The sequence below is a fragment of the Arvicola amphibius genome, chromosome 11, assembly GCF_903992535.2.
Source record: "Arvicola amphibius chromosome 11, mArvAmp1.2, whole genome shotgun sequence".
NCBI classification, from domain to species: Eukaryota; Metazoa; Chordata; class Mammalia; order Rodentia; family Cricetidae; genus Arvicola; species Arvicola amphibius.
In genome coordinates, this window is record NC_052057.2 from 24,108,096 (window position 1) to 24,125,028 (window position 16,933).

Here is a 16,933-nt window from a genome sequence, read left to right on the forward strand (position 1 = left end):
ACAAACAGCAAAATCCCCTCAGAATGACAGCCTGACATCAATTCACCCCTTCCAATAATAACTTTAAGTCATAATGACCTCAACTTCCTAATCAAAAGACACAGGCTCATTGAATGGATTAAGGAAAAATCTGGGAGTGGAGAGGTGATTAAGCAGTTAAGAGCACTCGCTGCTCTCCCAGAAGACCAGAGTTTGGTTCCCAGCACCCATGTCAGGCAGGTGGCTCACAACTCTGTGTAATTTCAACTCCAGGGGATGTGGTACCTCTAGTCTGTGCAGGTACCTGGACTCATCTACACATACATACATGAGATGAGACATCATCCTCACCATCACCACCACCATCATCATCGTCAAGTTCATCTTTCTGTTTCCTACAAGAAACTCACTTTGTCTTCTTCTTTAAACAAACAAAAACAATTCCAAGGAAATGGAGTCAAAAAGTGAGCAAGTATTGTTATCCTAATATTTGAAAAAATATATATCAAATTTTGAGAGATAATAAAGGGCATTTCATTACAAACAAAGTAATGATTCCTAGAAATGACATTATAATTCTATACAATTATGCACCAAACTGTGGTAAACTGAATTTCATAAAAAATTACTAAAATTCATGATGGAAATAAACCCCAACTCAGTAACAGTTATTTCAATAGTCCTCTTACTCCAATGGACAGGCCCATCTTGATGCAAGACAAACAGATAACTAAGAATTAAATGACATCATACATCAAATGAACTAGACAGATATCTACAAAACATTTGTCCCAAACACCAGTGAATATATATTTTACTCTGCAGTCCATGGAAGCTTCTCTAAATTAGACTACATCCTGGAACACAAAACAAATATTAGCAATTTCAGAAAAATTAAAATCATTCCATGTAACCTCTTTGACCACAATGCAATAAGGCTTAAAATCAACAATAAATAAATTCCTAACAAATAACAAACTCATGGAGATATAACAATATATTACTGAATAATATATGGGCTGAAGAAGAAATAAAGTATTCCACAAATGAATGAAAACACATAAAAAAAACCCTCTGAGGCATGTTAAAAATACTTCTAAGAGGGAAATTTATAGCTCTAAGAAAGACAGAAAGAACATATATAAATTACTTAGTAACAAAACTCAAGATTCTGAACAAACCAAACTCAAATCCAGTAGACTGTAAGAAATGCTAAAAATCAGGGCACAACTTAATCAATAGATTTATTGATCCTTTGTATTGTTTTGTTACTAAAAACTTTTTATTTTTTAAGAACTTGTTCTTTGGGGCTGGAGAGATGGCTCAGCGGTTAAGAGCATTGCCTGCTCTTCCAAAGGTCCTGTGTTCAATTCCCAGTAACCACATGGTGGCTCACAACCATCTGTAATGGGGTCTGGTGCCCTCTTCTGGCCTGAAGGCATACACAAAGACAGACTATTGTATACATAATAATAAATAAATATTTTTAAAAAAGAACTTGTTCTTTGAGATTTTTTTTTAAACAATACTGACAAACTATTGACCCAATTAACCAAAATAAAACAAAACAAACAGAAAAAGAAATCAACAGTGCAGCATCAAAAGAGGCAGTGAAGATATTCAGAATATTAAGTGATTACTTTTCAACCTGCATTCTATTATTACTCAGACTTAAAAAATGAAATCATAAAATTTTCAGTTAATGGCTAGAACTAGAAAAAAAATCATTCCGACTGAAGTAACCTCGACCCAGAAAGACAAATCTGGTATGTATTCACTTATATGTGGATATTAGCTGTTAAGTCAAGAACAATTAGTCTATGATCTGTAGAACCACAGAGGTTAGGTATAGAGTAAGAAAAGGGAAATAGAATAGTTTTGGATGGGAGGGGGTTGGAATGGGAATATCAATTGGGGTGAAGGGGGATGAAGGAGGGAATGTTGAGAGAAATAGCTAAAATTAAGGGTCATTTGAAGTGTAGTATGAAAACCTAATATGGTAGAAGCTTTCATATATATATATGAAATGAAGCTTCCATTGGGTTACATCTAACTGAGTTGTTGGCCAAAGGGGTCAGATGGAAACCATAAACAGCCCAGGCTGTTGCCAAGACTGTAGACTGCTCTCCACAAACTGACCGTAAGGCCTCACTGCTGGAGACAACACCGCCACAACTCACTGCATATGGAGAAATCAAGCCAGTGTCTACATAGAGCCTTCACTGTTATGTTCTATCATCTTTGGTACGGGAAGGCACTCTGTATGCTACCAAAAGAGAAATGGAATCACCAAGCCAGCTACAAACCCTGTGATCTACAATGATGCCCTGCCTGCAAGACATGCTGGTGCAACGCTAGCCCAAAGCATGTGAAAGCAGCCAATCAATAACTGGTTTGACTTAAGGCTACTCCATGAAATGGAATCCACACTCAACACTGCTTGGGTGACCAAGAACCTGGGACTAGATATGCCAGGGGTCTGGTATATCTACTGTTCTTTCAATAGAGTACCAATAAAATGATTTCTAATGATAGTCTGCTATACTTATAGGCGAGTGACTTGCTCAGCCGTCATCAGAGAAGCTTCTTTCTGCAACAGTTGGGAACAAATACAGAGACTCACAGCTAGACCTTATGTAGAAAGTTAGATTCTTTGGAACTCTAAACCCTATACAGAATGTTTCCACCAAATTCTTCCAGTTGGGCTTAGGGAATCCTGCCGAAGAGGAGGCAGAAAAAAAATGTAAGAGCCAGAGGGATGGAGGACACCAGGAGAACAAGGCCCTCTGCGTCAACATGATCAAAGCTCCTACGACTCACAGGGACTAAAGCCACATGCACAGGGCCTGCATGGATCTGTACCAGGCCCTGTGCATAAATCATATAGTTTTCAGTTTACTGTTTTTATGGAATTTTTGAGTGTGCAATAAGTGGGCATCTCTTGTTAGTAGTTTTTTTGTGTCTAGTTCCATTGTGTTATTTTTATTTTATCTTATTATATTTTACTTTTAAAAAGCCTACAAGTTTTTATAATACAGTTAGAAAATCTAAATCAAATGATAGATTTCCAGGTTTTTCAAACCACCAATGCTGAACTAAGAAGAGATCTTCAACTTAAGCCATAACAAATAAAGAGATCAGAACAATAATAAAAAGCCTTCCAGGTTAAAAGAAAAAAAAGCCCAGGCCCAGTTGTATTTATAGTAGAATTCTACCAGACTCTCAAAGAAGATCTTCAAGAAGTACTTCTTAAATCATCCAAAAATTAGAAGCTAAATTTCCAAACTCCCATATTATTCTAAGCTTAAAACTATGTAAAGACACAACAAGAAAGAAAACTACAGGCACCAATATCCCCAATGAACACAGGTGCAAAAATTCTCAAAAAAATGCTTTCATGCCAAATTTAGGTACTTATCAAAAAGATCATCCACTTATCAAAAAAGATAGCTCTCACTATCCTGGCTATATAGGGAAGGCTGAGCATGTGTAAATCAATAAAGGTAAATAAATAAATAAAATAGATGTCTAAAAATTTTTCACAAGATCTTCTCAATAGATGCAGAAAATGCCTTTGACAAAGGTCCTAGAGCAGTAGGTCTAGAGGGAACAAACGTCAGTTTACTAAAGGCTATACTTGACAAACCATAGCCAGCGTCATCCTAAATGATGGAACCAGCTTTGGACACCAGGACTTGAACACTAAAGCATGCTTCATTTCTCACGGACTCAATAGTTCAGAGGGAGCATGCCAGATAAGTCGCCGCTGTAATTGCAGAAGAGCTTGATATCAGGGTACAAGAGATGGCTGTGTCCCCAAGACTAGGCTAACGGAATGAGGAGGCCTCTTTCAAGAGAGTCGATCCCATTACAACAGGCGTGATGTCTTTCACTCAGGAAATGGCCTTGTGAAGAGTCCTAGCTACCCTGATGGAGCACTAAACCTGAGTGACGTACAGTAAAACTTCACTGTGTATGATCAGCGAGAACAGAAAGTCAAAAGATCAGCCCATGTTCGGCAACGATTCAACTCTAGTCAGACAACTCATGGTTGACAATGTGATATGATCCTAACAGGACGTGAGCTTACCCCGATTGTCCCGAAGCTTTCTGGCTTCCTTCTCATCTTTTTCTTACACAGGTGCGTCCAGATCCACTTGACCAAGTACCACAGGGATTTGGGGCTTGGGATGACGTTGAAAGGCGTAGGCAGGGTACCTCCTTCTTCAAAGTAGCTCATCCAGAGCTTCGTTCGAGCAAATTTCCATTCTATGTCTGCATGGTCCTGAGCAAGAGAACATGACAAGCGCCGACAGTTTCGCTAATTAACAATGTAAGATCAGCCTCGCAGACGGAACCCGAACCTGACACAGCGGGGTTGTTGGAACATTAATTAGATGGCTTGGAAAAGCGCCACTAACTCCCAGAGACGGTGGCTTGCCCTGTACGGACCCACGTCATTGTCACTTAGTTCAACCCTCCTTCTTTAGGGAACCAGAGATCCACAATTGTGTGTTAAAGAGGCTGTGGTGATTCGTTCTGGCTGGAAAGCAATGCCGCAGCTCTGTCCCTGAAGACTGTACCGTTTGGTTTCATTAGGTGCTAGCCAGAGGCATGGCTTTACATCCTATGCCACCTGCATGAACGCTTACAGATGAGCTTTGATGCTGCAGGGGATGTCTGAGTGGAAATGTTTCCGCACGGGTAGTCCTCTCTTACCCTCAGACAAGAGATGCACGTTTACAGAGAGATCCCACCAACCCACAATGCAGCACAGCACCTCCATCACAGCCCTGAGCCTTGGTGTGATTGCACAGGAGCTATTAATCAGGGCATTTGTGTCCCAGAATGGTGACTAAATATCACCTGCTAGTCCAGCACAATCCTGAGACCACATGCTTCATAAACCATGGCTCAAGGAAACCTGGAGCAGTGGAGGACTCATTCACAGCATTCTCTACTCTCTTCCTAATACTGAAATGATTTGTGAATCTCTTTTGTTCCTATTATATGTTTTGAGACAAAGGACTTTTAAGAAATCAAGTATGTGACTAATGTACAGTAGATGCATAAGAAAATTTGGGACCTATGGAAAAGTACAAGAAGGCTTTAGTCATGGCTTGTGTTATTGATTCAGCTCAGCAACTGCTGACTTCCCGACATTGCTGTGATTTGCCCTACAGCTCTGAGGTGTCGGGAGCAGGAACTGAAAAGAGATCTCTGAGTTCATTCAGAGATTTTGGGGGGACACGAGGGTTAGATGCTCGACATGCAAACAGCCCAAGGAGCTTCCCTCACAGGACATCTGTCCTGATGTCTGCCTGTCTTACAACAGCTTCAGCATCTGGGCTAAATAAAAGGGGAGAATTGAGAAATGTTTTCTGTTCATTGCCTAGAAAAACAATATCCACAAAAAACGTGACGAGACAGCATCATGCTACTTCAGAGCAATGTTTTCTTCTGGACAAAGCTGGGGCATCTAGTGTCTCACAGGACCCAAAATGTTGGAGCGTCTTTGTCCTTAACATGATGGTTATGGTTTTCTGGGGTTTTGTTTGTTTGTCGGTGTGGTTTGTTTGTTTTTGTTTTGTATGCATGTGTTTCTGTTGCTCTGGATATATGTGGAATCTATCTATACAACTTCAGGCTCTAGGATGTTACTTGAAGTTCTAAATAACCACAAATTCTGATGCTCATTCCCAGGTCGGTAGAGCCAGAGGAATTCTTACACGCAGTCTCTGAACTAGTAACACGGATGCTGTAGTCTAATGTATTGCACTTTTTTTTTTCCACTGACGGGCATGAGAAAAATTTACCTCTGTAAAGGAAATTTAACTAAAGTGCAGAGTGTTACTTGACAAAAGTCATGGTAACGGCTCAGAAGTTCTGCTACAGATTCAAGGGCACGGCACAACTGCTGCTATGTGTGACACAAAGGACAACCTGTAGTAGGCGCCGCACACTAAGGTCTGACTGTGAAGGGCCCCGCACGCATGCTTGGTGCCCTGGTTTTTAGTTTGTCTCTCTAGCTGTTCTCAGTGGACTTAGCCCACTAGTCTGTAAGTTCCTGTGGATAAAGCATTTCATCTCAGTTGCTGGAGTGTTTCTATAACAGCCCTTGGTAACAAAGCACTTATGTATTCAACCATAATCCATCAGTTGGTAAGACATTTTGGTTGCTGATCTTGGGCTTCTCGACCCAGGCTCTCAGGTTTTAGCCCAGGTTGGACTGGAAATCACAATGTAGCTTCAGGCTAGCTTTGAATTCAAAATGGTCTACCCACCTCAGCCTTCCAAATGCTGGGGTTACAGATGTAAGCAACCGTGTCTAGGTAGAGGTTTTGAAATTTTGAGTAAATAAATGATGCTAAGTTGTTTGAAAGCCAGCATTTTAAATAATATATATTGTACCACAAACTTGTCTGGAGAATTCAAGATCATTTCTATATTTGTTGCTTTTACTAAGCTTTCAAAATTTTTATTTCATGTGCATGGCTATTTTTGCCTCTCTCTCTCTCTCTCTCTCTCTCTCTCTCTCTCTCTCTCTCTCTCTCTCTCTCCCTCCCTCTCTCTCTCTCTCTGTGTATGTGTGTGTGTGTGTGATATGTGTGTCTGGTACCAAATGAGGCCAGAAGAGGGGCCACTAAATGCCCTGAGACTGCAGTACAGACTAATGATAGCTCCATGTGGGTCCTGGGAATTGAACCTGGGACCTGCAGACGAGCAGCAAGTGTTCTTAACTGCTGAGCCATCTCTCCAGCCCCTGTTTTTCCTAAGCTTACAAGAGCTAGTTCCAGGACAGACTCCAAAGCTTCAGAGAAGCCCTGTCTCAAAATACAAACAAACAAACAAACAAACAAAAAACCAAAAAACGGAATATCTACGGCTTTCCTTTTACCAGATTTATCTCTGGGATTTCTTTTCAACTTCATAGCCTGGCATGAGTTTTGTTTATGATGAATTAGCTGATGGGCTGCTTAGAGATGAGCGACCTCTTTCTAGATTGTTTCATGGCAATGGCTCCCTGGCAATATGGGCTGACTTAACTGTCCGTGTTACTCTGCCTAGAAAATAGAATAATATACAGTCATTTATGCTACACTGTTGTTTATATACATCACCACTGATCATTAACTATTCTGATCTCTCTCATCAATATCAGATTATAGACTTTATTTACTATGATGATAAGGTAGAATATAGCTGAGAACAACACGCTGAAGAAAGGATATGGAATTAAAAGTAGTGTTGTCAACTTACGGCAATTAGTTGGTAAGAATTATTCATCATAGCAATTAACATGTTCAGTAGGACAACCAGAGAGATGACATTGTATGTCCCAAACATGGTGGCCCCAACAAACTCGGTGAACTCATGCTGGGCATTGACGTTAGTAACATACAAATTGATGAGTCCAAATATTGACCAAAACAGGGACTGTAGAGTTTCAAATAACCTGGAATAAAACATAAAAGTAGTGAGGTTATCTTATTTTATATATGCACACATATATGTTGTTAATTTTAACCAAAAATTACAATAATTAAACTTAATAAAATAATTTAAAATATTTTTATCAAATGAATACAAAAATTATACTTATTTTTCCTTTGTATCTTATTATCCAAAGAGCATTGATAGCTACATTTTGTTTGTTGGAGCAAAGTGGGTAAAGGAGAATTCAGACCCTGGAAGAACATGATTGCAGGGTTAAAAATAATTTTTAATTTCTCAAATGGTTAAGGGAAAATAAAAGGATCAGGATATAAATTTGTGATACATGTAAATTATGTATAATTTATATCTTAATATCTGTAAATCAAACTTTATGAGACATAGCCACCCTTATTTATTTTGCATTGTCTATGTTTTCTGCTGGTCACGTTGGCCAAAAAAAGCAATTACATCAGAGAACAATTGACTCGTGGTTTCTAAAATATTTGCTATTTGCTCCTGTTCATAGAAAGCTTGTTGATTCCCATCCTCAGTATCTGAAGCGTACTAAGCCTAAAGCTTACTAGTCCATGAAATTCAGTCATGCTTTTCTCTGCTTTGCTTTCAGTTATGGAAGGATTAAAACAAATTACAAATTTTGTGTTTAGATTTTTGCATTTGTAATTGGACCCACACATAGTATATTGCTTCAGAACAAATTGTCTCAAAATGCTTAGACATTATAGATTTGTTTGTTTGCTTTTTAGTTTCAAGGCCCATTTTACTCACTCAAGGTAATAAGTGAATTTCCTTTACTTAAACAAAGAAAACATAATAATCTTACAACCACCTGTAATCAAATTAAGAAATGTTTGTTTCATTGTACTATAGAACACAAATATGGTTGGTATATAGCAAAAGATGATAGAGCTTCTAGAGTCTTAGAAATGATTAAAATAAGACTATATTTACATCATATTAGAAAGATGAAGGCAAAACCCTTTGGGCACCTGGCACAGAGAGTGAGGAGGTGGGATTTCAGTCTTTAGAGGGACAAGGACTAGACTGGAATCCCATTAGGAGGACAGGTCACTAACATTCCAGTAGCAGGGCTCCATGACGCTCTCCTAAACTGCCTACCTAGTGTCTGAGTGTTGAGTCAGCCCTGGTCAAATGACCCAAGAAGATATAATTCATATGAGGCCTGCAGCCTGGAGAGAACATGAGCAGACATACTCAGTGCAGGAAATACCAAGGTGAGGTAGTTGTCAAAAGAGCCTGAAATAGAGTTTAGGAGGCTCACTGGGAACAAGGTGTGCCAGCGGTTTGCCACAGCATATACCAAGATGCAGAAACAAAGGAAGAATAAACCATGGGACAAGGGAAGGGAATGCATGGGGAAACACAGGATCATGCCGAGACTGAGCTAAGCCTCCTTGCCCAGCTCTGCATCAATTCCCTAAAGCTGGGCGTGTCCTCCTTGCTCAGAGGATCCGAGAGCTATAGTTCTGTGTCTTGTTCTTACGGCAGAATGTCTGGTACTGACACAATTCATTTCTAGCCGTCATGTTCAAAGCAGTCTAACTAAATATGTCTAAGCTGCCACTTAGACCTTTACTTCCACAAATCTATTGCTTTTCACAAGGGAAAACTTCATATTTTTAGTTGAAAAGCTGATTCTAGGTGTAAAATTTAATTTTATTTATATTTTATAATAGTTAAATGCTGTGACAGATAATAGTAACAAAGATGCTGTTTTGACCAAATTTAGCCAAAATGAGAGGTGTTCTGTTATGTGAGAAGGTGAAGATGTCTTCACATGAAAGAGACCAGTGGGTCTCCAAACTGTCAGCGAGACTGAAATGAATTCTTTGACTCTAGAAAAGTTCATGAAAATGTTTTTTTTGTTGTTGTTGTTGTTATTTTGAGACAGAGTTCCTGAAGTTTTAGAACCTGTCTTGGAACTAGCTCTTGTAGACCAGACTAGCCTTGAACTCAGAAGCAGAGATCCATCTGCCTCTGCCTACTGAGTGTTGGGATTAAACGCGTGCACCACCACCACCCAGCTGAGATATTTTAATTTGATTTATGGGTCAAATTTCTTATGTTTTAGTAACTTGTAGGCATCCTTTGAATCTAATGTGAGTTAACTGTGTCCTTTCGTTCCTGACAGTGATGACCCCTCACAGGAACATATTAATATACTTCAGTTGGGTTTGTCCTGGCATGAGGGAGCAACTCAGGAAAAGTTCTACACGACATAGCTAAGATTTGATTCGGTAGATCAAGCACCTGCTGCGGAAGCCATCACCTGGCGTCTGAATCCTTGGCACCCACACCAAAGCTGGGCAGGTGTGACTTTTGCCCATATCCTGTCTTTAGGAGGTGAGACTGGATGCTTGGGGGCTCAGTGGGAAGCTCCACCTCAGTGAAGCAGAGAATTATGGAGGAAGACACAAGACTTTAACTTCTGCCCTCCACATGCATATGCACACATGTGTACATACATACATATATACATGCATGCATGCATGCATACATACATCACACAGGAAAGAAAAGGAAAATTTACATGTTGCATAGCACATTTAATAAAATACTAACAAATAGATGACATTACAAGTGCCTTTCCATTATGGTTGCTTCCTCAAGCATTCTAATGAAGCAGCCATGCAAATCAAAGTTCTTCCGTGGTTGACAGTCCCTATTGGCTTCTATGTAAAAGAACCATTTTTCCATTTTTTCAAAGAACCTTCATTAATCATTCGGTGAATATCTACAGACATTTAAGAATTAAGATTTAGCATAAGAAAATGCAAAATGGTTTTCTTTTCTTTCTTTTTTTTTTTTTTTTTTTTTGGTTTTTCGAGACAGGGTTTCCCTGTAGTTTCTAGAGCCTGTCCTGGAACTAGCTCTTGTAGACCATGCTGGCCTCGAACTCAGAGATTCGCCTGCCTCTGCCTCCCGAGTGCTGGGATTAAAGGCGTGCGCCACCACCGCCCGGCGCAAAATGGTTTTCATGATCAACTATAGAGTTTTCTTTTCTTTTGGTGGGATGACTCAGTGGTGGAATTCACAGGACATTTTCCCTAGCTAAAATATATTTGCTTCACGGATGAACTAAGCGCCTGGTATTCAGGCATCCCTCAATGAGTTGTTCCCTCATTGGACTGTGATGTAGGTTAATATTTCGAAGCCAATGCTTCCAGGAAGGACTATTACTGCTTCTCAAATCCACTGAGACCCACATTGTCCATAAATTTCAGATTCATTAGCTGGATCACATCTCAGAAGACCTTTATGTAGCTAATATTTTCCATATTGTGTGAGCGAAAAGAAGTTATTTTTTTAAGGAAATGCTTATTAATTTCCCAAGGTAATACAACGACCTAATTAACTCACATGACATAATATCTGTGTTGATGTCTAAACTGAAGACCCACTTTATATGGGTCAGAGTTTTGCTTTTCTGAAAATAACATTTTATTAATTTCCCTGCGAATGTATTTTTCCAGTTGTTACTTTTTGAATGATCCTGTCCCTTCTTGGCTAAATATTTACGGCTAGAGACATGGAATAAGCAAGGAAAATAATATGTTCTGAGGCTGAGATTTCCTCTTGTCCTACGAGACTAAAATGATGATTGAACAAATTCATGACAAGATGCAACTCAACATTTGATTGTCTTCTACCCAAAAAATGTCATATTAAAATATGTAAAATATGACCTTAATTAGCCGGTACAAGACATTATGAATTGAGCTCCAGAACACTCAAATGAGCTTTGCTTAATCAGACAATGTCATAAGGTTCATGACTCCCACTTCCTGGGCAAATCCCTTGCCAGGGAAGTTAGCTAAAGCTTCTGAATAGATTTATTTCAGTCACCAAATAGTTCATTCCCCTCACCCCCTAGACCAGGTTTCTTTGTAGCTTTGGAGCCTTTCCTGGAACTAGCTCTTATAGACCAGGCTAGCCCAAAACTCACAGAGGTCCACAGCCTCTGCCTCCCGAGGGCTGGGATTAAAGGCGTGCACCACCACCGCCCAAATAGTTGAGATTCTTAAGGATGGAGTAGTTTTTCACATGTCCATAAGGAAACTACAAAACACAAAGGGAGTGGGAGATGTATCCATTTGCTCATGGAAAATGCAGTCTTAGCAGACCAATGTTGTGGCATAGTACTTTAACTAGGTAAAGGTGTGTTACATTGTTTCTGTGGTGGGATATTACTTTAACTGTGTCAAGGTGTGTTACATTTGTTTATGTTGCATTTGTTTAACTATGTAAAGATGTGTTGCATTTTTTTCACCTTGCCTGTCTAAGGCACCTGATTGGCCTAATAAAGAGCTGAGTGGTCAACAGCTGGGGGGGGAGGGACAGGTATGGCAGCAGGTGGGGAGAATAAATGGGAGGAGAAATCTAGCCTAGAGAAGAACAAGGGGAAGAAGGAGATAGGAAAGAACAAGGGATAAAGAGAAGGAGATTTCCAGGGCCAGCCAGCCAGCAGCCAGCAGATACAGAAAGAAGGGTAAAAAGCCCTGAGGCAAAACAGATAAAGAGAAACATCTTAAATTATAAGGGCTAGCCAGAAATAAGCATAAGCTAAGGCCAAACGTTCATAACTAATAATAAGTCTCCATGTCCCGATTTGGGAGTTGGTTGGTGGCCCAAAAGAAAAAGCCTGCTACAGACTTGGGTCATGGTCTGTGCTCACTGTGAGCCCACAGCAGGTAGGCATCAAGGAAGGAATCCTGGAAAAAAGTATCTCTGAAAAGATTAGAAGATTGAGAAGTGCAAAGGCAAAATAAAGGACCATGAAAAGGAAAAAGAGAATTATATACCGGGGATTCATAATCAATTTGTTAGGAAAGAGTAAAATAATGTTAAGAACTTGGGGGAAAAAATTGGGAATAGAAGCTAAGGTCAGATCACTGAAGGACTGGAGAGGTCCAGCAAGGTTAAAAGTGAATCTGGTAAGAGATAGGTATCCATTATGAACTTAAATGGTGGAGCCTCTAATCTTGGTCTAGAAAGGGCTTATGGACAGATGGCAGACAGACAGAACAAACTCAGAGACCAGAGGAAGTAGACTTGAGTCAGGGCAGCAAACAAGGAAAGATATTGGCAAGATGCTGCTGCTGAGGACGAGGGCATATAGAGTGGAGGGGGAGGGAAGCACAGCGACAAAGCCAAGGTTTTACTTCCCTAAAAGTAAGCAAAAGAGATCTGTGGCTAAGAGATCTAGGAACGAGGAAGGGGAGGTTTGGAAAGAGACTAGGGAGTGGTCCGTAACCTAAGCTTTTCTTCGGGCCTCCCACTGAATATGCTCTAAAGAGGAGAAATACTCACTAGAAGCAGTGTTGACAAAGCCCTACATCGCACGCAGGAGCTAAATGAGGAACGACTGAGAGGTGGAGGGAGATGTTGATACTGGGTGGCACTGAGGAGCGGAAGGGACACGAGCTTGTGCTGCTATCAGACAGACAGCTGCCGTCCAGGAGGGAGGGCTGAGAGGTTAACGAAATAAATGAGAAATGGCAGTGCACCAAACATAATACGGTTCAGGACGTGCTACTGTCTTTGAGGACCCACGAGGCTAGCACAGGCCCTGTGTGAGGCATGAACTGAGTTTATGTCATATGGACTCTAATCTCTGCAGTAATGGGTAGCAAAACAGTGAAAAAAAAATGTGGCAGAAAGACTGAAAGTGAAAACGCAGCTATGAAGGGGTAGATAACAAGAGACGCCAAGTGTCACCATATGTCCCTTTTAGGACGAGAGACATCTGTTACATCACAGCAGAGTCAGCTAGGGATAAGCTTAAGCCTAACACACCCTACTTACTAATATTCAGGGTTAGTTGTATCGTTTAGCTTTTCATATCACTGAGAAAAACATAATTGTCATTTGCCGGAAAAAAGTAATTTAGATGAAACAGCTGATCGTTGGGGGAGGGTGTCAAAAGATTTAGTCCTACAATATCTGGGATATGCAATTGTTTATTGCCTCTCAAGTCATGGAAGAAATCGTGGGTGCAGATCAATTAAAACCATACTGAGGTTGAAAGAATCTAATGTTTATTTTTGGAATAAATCTATGTCAGAATTTTATATTGGACATCTAACTATAGCGCTTTTTGGTCTCATAGTATGTTAATCATGTACTAATAAACCAACATTAGGAACAAGGGGATGACTGGGAATTTGGGGGTATCACAAACAAAGACAGTGTGACAGTATCCTTACTACTGGCCGGGGAGTCAGGCAGGTACCAAGGGTTCGGTTGTGAGTGAGATCTTTTCCGTTAAATTAAGAATGATGAGGGAGGGAGGTGACTCTGCTGTAGGTTCTGTATAGAAGCTCCTCCAGGGATGCAGCACACAGGAAGGACTTAGCAGCACACACAGGAGGAGGACCCAGCAAAGAACTTCTAATGAGATTGCACGAAGGAAGCAGCAAAGGTTTTAGGAGAGGTGGAGCCTGGGGCAGTGCACTCTGTCACAAAGCCACAGAGACAATCGTCCCCAGACAAAGTCCAGGAAGATTCTGACAGGTACAAGGGGAGGGTGGTGGGATCTGGGTCCTCCTGATTCTCTTGTCCTCACTGCCTTCGGCCAAGTCACAAGGAATAAACCACATACGGTCAGGAAATGGCCAGCCATCTAAGGTTATAGCAAACAAGGAGGAAGGAGATTTCACCACCTCCCTTCAAACCAAGCTGAAAGACAATCAAGGAGGAGGGCCAAGTTAACTGTCTGGGTCCAAGGATGATGAAGGTGAGACAAAGGGAGTCAGGGTCACATGGTTTCTTACAGCTGGGAGTTTGCATCAAATCTAAAAGGGAGAGATGGAAATCCTCTGTGCACACAAGCAGATGTTGGTTAATTAAAATGGAGTTTTAAATATCAGGATAAAAACAAACAGATGCAGGATTAAAGCAACTAGAGCATCCTAGCTCCGAGTGATGTAGGTTATGTGAAACGCGTTCAGGTTGGAACCTTGCTGTCTCTTTGGCAGTGTGTATAGTTCTATGAGGGCCCATGAAAGAGGCTGCTTATTAAAGTTACAAAACAAGCACGTGTCCAAACTGGTGCGGCTGTGTGCAGAGAAGTCACCCAGGGTCTTAACCTGCTAACCTTTTGTTTCTCACAGTGGGAAGGAAACAGACACAGGTAGAAAAGCCTGTGAGACGGTAGCAGGGCACACGAGTCTCTCTCCTGAGCATGGGCTGCCATCAGTTCTGCTTATGAGAGTCACCCGCATTTGACAGTGGCTGTGTATAACTGCTCATCCTCATGTAAGCTTACAGGAAACGTTTCCTAGGTAATTATAACGGGCAGACTTGAGTATCCGTTTTGGATAATATTTGCACGTTTATGGTTTTGCATACCACACTAAGAGTCAAAAGAAACGCGGAAAGGGCCACGTGGAAATGCGGAAAAACACTTGGACTTTCCAACAAGACTGACTGCACATGCATACGTGTAAGACGTCAATAATACATAGGCTTCCTTTTTGAATTCTACATTTTCAAACAGGATAGATAGTCTTTCCTTTTCCCGAGGTCATTTAAAAGAAAAGACCATTTACTAAAACTTAAAATAAATGTACCCGGTATTTTTTTTTCTCTGAATGCCAGAAGTTTACATTTCTATTCAAAGCCATGCTAATTCCATTTCCTGCATTATTCATAGCTTTAATTCTCCATTTCCTTTGTAACCACGGGGTGGATTTTTTCAAATCTGTGAAGGCAGGTACGCTTCACTCCGCCCAGTGTTTAACTCCGCCCAGCGTTTACCAAGAGGACCGCCTCTCCGATTTACGACTTAGACTTACGTGGAAAAGGCATTGTTCTGCTTCTCGCACCGGATGCCTTTGCAGTTTAACCCCTTTGTTTCTTCATAGTAGAAGTACAGCTGATTTAGGCCATTCGCAAAGGCGAGCAGCACGAGGCAGTAGATGAAGAGGAATTTTAGGATGTCCAGAAGCATCCGTCCCAGCGATATCTGCAGAGGTCCCAGGTGCGAATTGGCAGTGAACAGTGAGATCAGCCGCAGGGAACTGAAGATGTTTGCAATAGCAAATAGAGCCTCTGCCACCAGGGTGGGGTGCCACATGTCCCACGAGTCCCGTGGGTTCAGAGCACTGTACTGGGGAAAGAGAAAGGAAGGGGAAGTAAACACACACGCTGACAGAATCAAGTTCAGGTCTGTGGTGCTTTCCTGGGTCCACCTCTGGCACTGTTTGGAAGGTATATCCTTTACGATGGCAGTAGCTGGAGCAGTAATTCTCAACCTGTGAGTCATGACCCCTTTTGGAGGTTGAATGGCCCTTTCACAGGGGTCAAAAAGAATCATCAAAAACATATCATCAAAAACATGTATATTTACATTATAATTCATAACAGTAGCAAAATAAGTTATGAAGTAGCAGTGAAAATAAATTTTTGGTTGGGGTGTCTCTACAACCAAGGAACTGTATTAAAGGGTCACAGCTTTAGGAAGGTTGAGAACCACTGGGCTAGGGTAAGCTATACAAAGACAGAAATTCATTGACTTATAACTCCCATGAGCTTTAATTCACATGGTTGTACAGGTCTGTCCTTATTTTTAATTTATGTCCATGTGCTAAAATCTTATTATGCTAATCAATTCACTCTTGATTGTTATATTGTATTTTAAAATCTTGCAAAGGACACAACTCCTCAGCTTATTCAACTGACCAGATTCAACTTGTAGACTCTTGCTTGAGGGACATTATAAAACAATCAAGTCTGAACAAGAAAAAAATGATTATTTTTTAAAATCCTAGTCAGTGCTCTTGAGTCACAAACAATATACAGTGTGACAGAGGAAGTATATTGATAATGAAGGAAGCACTTTTCAAAACGTCTTGAAATGATCAGTACTCTACACTGCATACCACGAATGCTTAGGAGAGATTTTACCCATAACATCGTCATAGACTAGGACACAGACAGATACCACTAATTATAGCAGAAACACTTAAGGATGTTAGCGCAAGGCATTGTGGGAGTAGGGGAGAAGAGGTTAGAGATGTATAGGGTCTATATGTAGTCGAGGCTTTTAGAGTCCCAATAGAGAGGAGAGGCTTTGCCTTAACAGCAGTGCTACAGCAGCTGGAGACAACCTGCTGAACAAGACATCAGAATACTCTCACACAGTGATGGACATGGAACCTTTGTAGTGGGTGATCTTGGCTGTAACTGAAAGAATCCTAAGGGGAAATCTTCTAAAGCATGAGACTCTCGCCCGGCCCTAATATCAGCATCCATACTGGATTCAGAGTCTAGTAGGGTGGATAGCTGTTAGGAAGTGATGCCTTACCGACAATATCATGCCAGACATTGCCTTCTTGAGCAAACATGGATGCGATTTGGGTTTAATCGTGTTGTAATGGCGAATCCCCACTCAAAGTCACAAAGGCTCCTGAGGGACTCACAGATATCTTCCCTGGAGCCACAGACTTCCATTCTCTGGATAATAAACCCAGGGACC

At 40.8% G+C, this 16,933-nt stretch overlaps 1 protein-coding gene across 1 annotated transcript in view; it reads right to left on the reverse strand.

Annotated features, from left to right (window-relative positions):
- Window positions 1-16,933, reverse strand: part of Trpc4 (transient receptor potential cation channel subfamily C member 4) — a 128,540-nt gene that overhangs the window by 13,890 nt on the left and 97,717 nt on the right. The window contains 3 exon segments of the mRNA XM_038347968.2: window positions 4,070-4,264; window positions 7,240-7,435; window positions 15,252-15,565. Coding sequence (XP_038203896.2) covers window positions 4,070-4,264; window positions 7,240-7,435; window positions 15,252-15,565 — 705 coding nt within the window.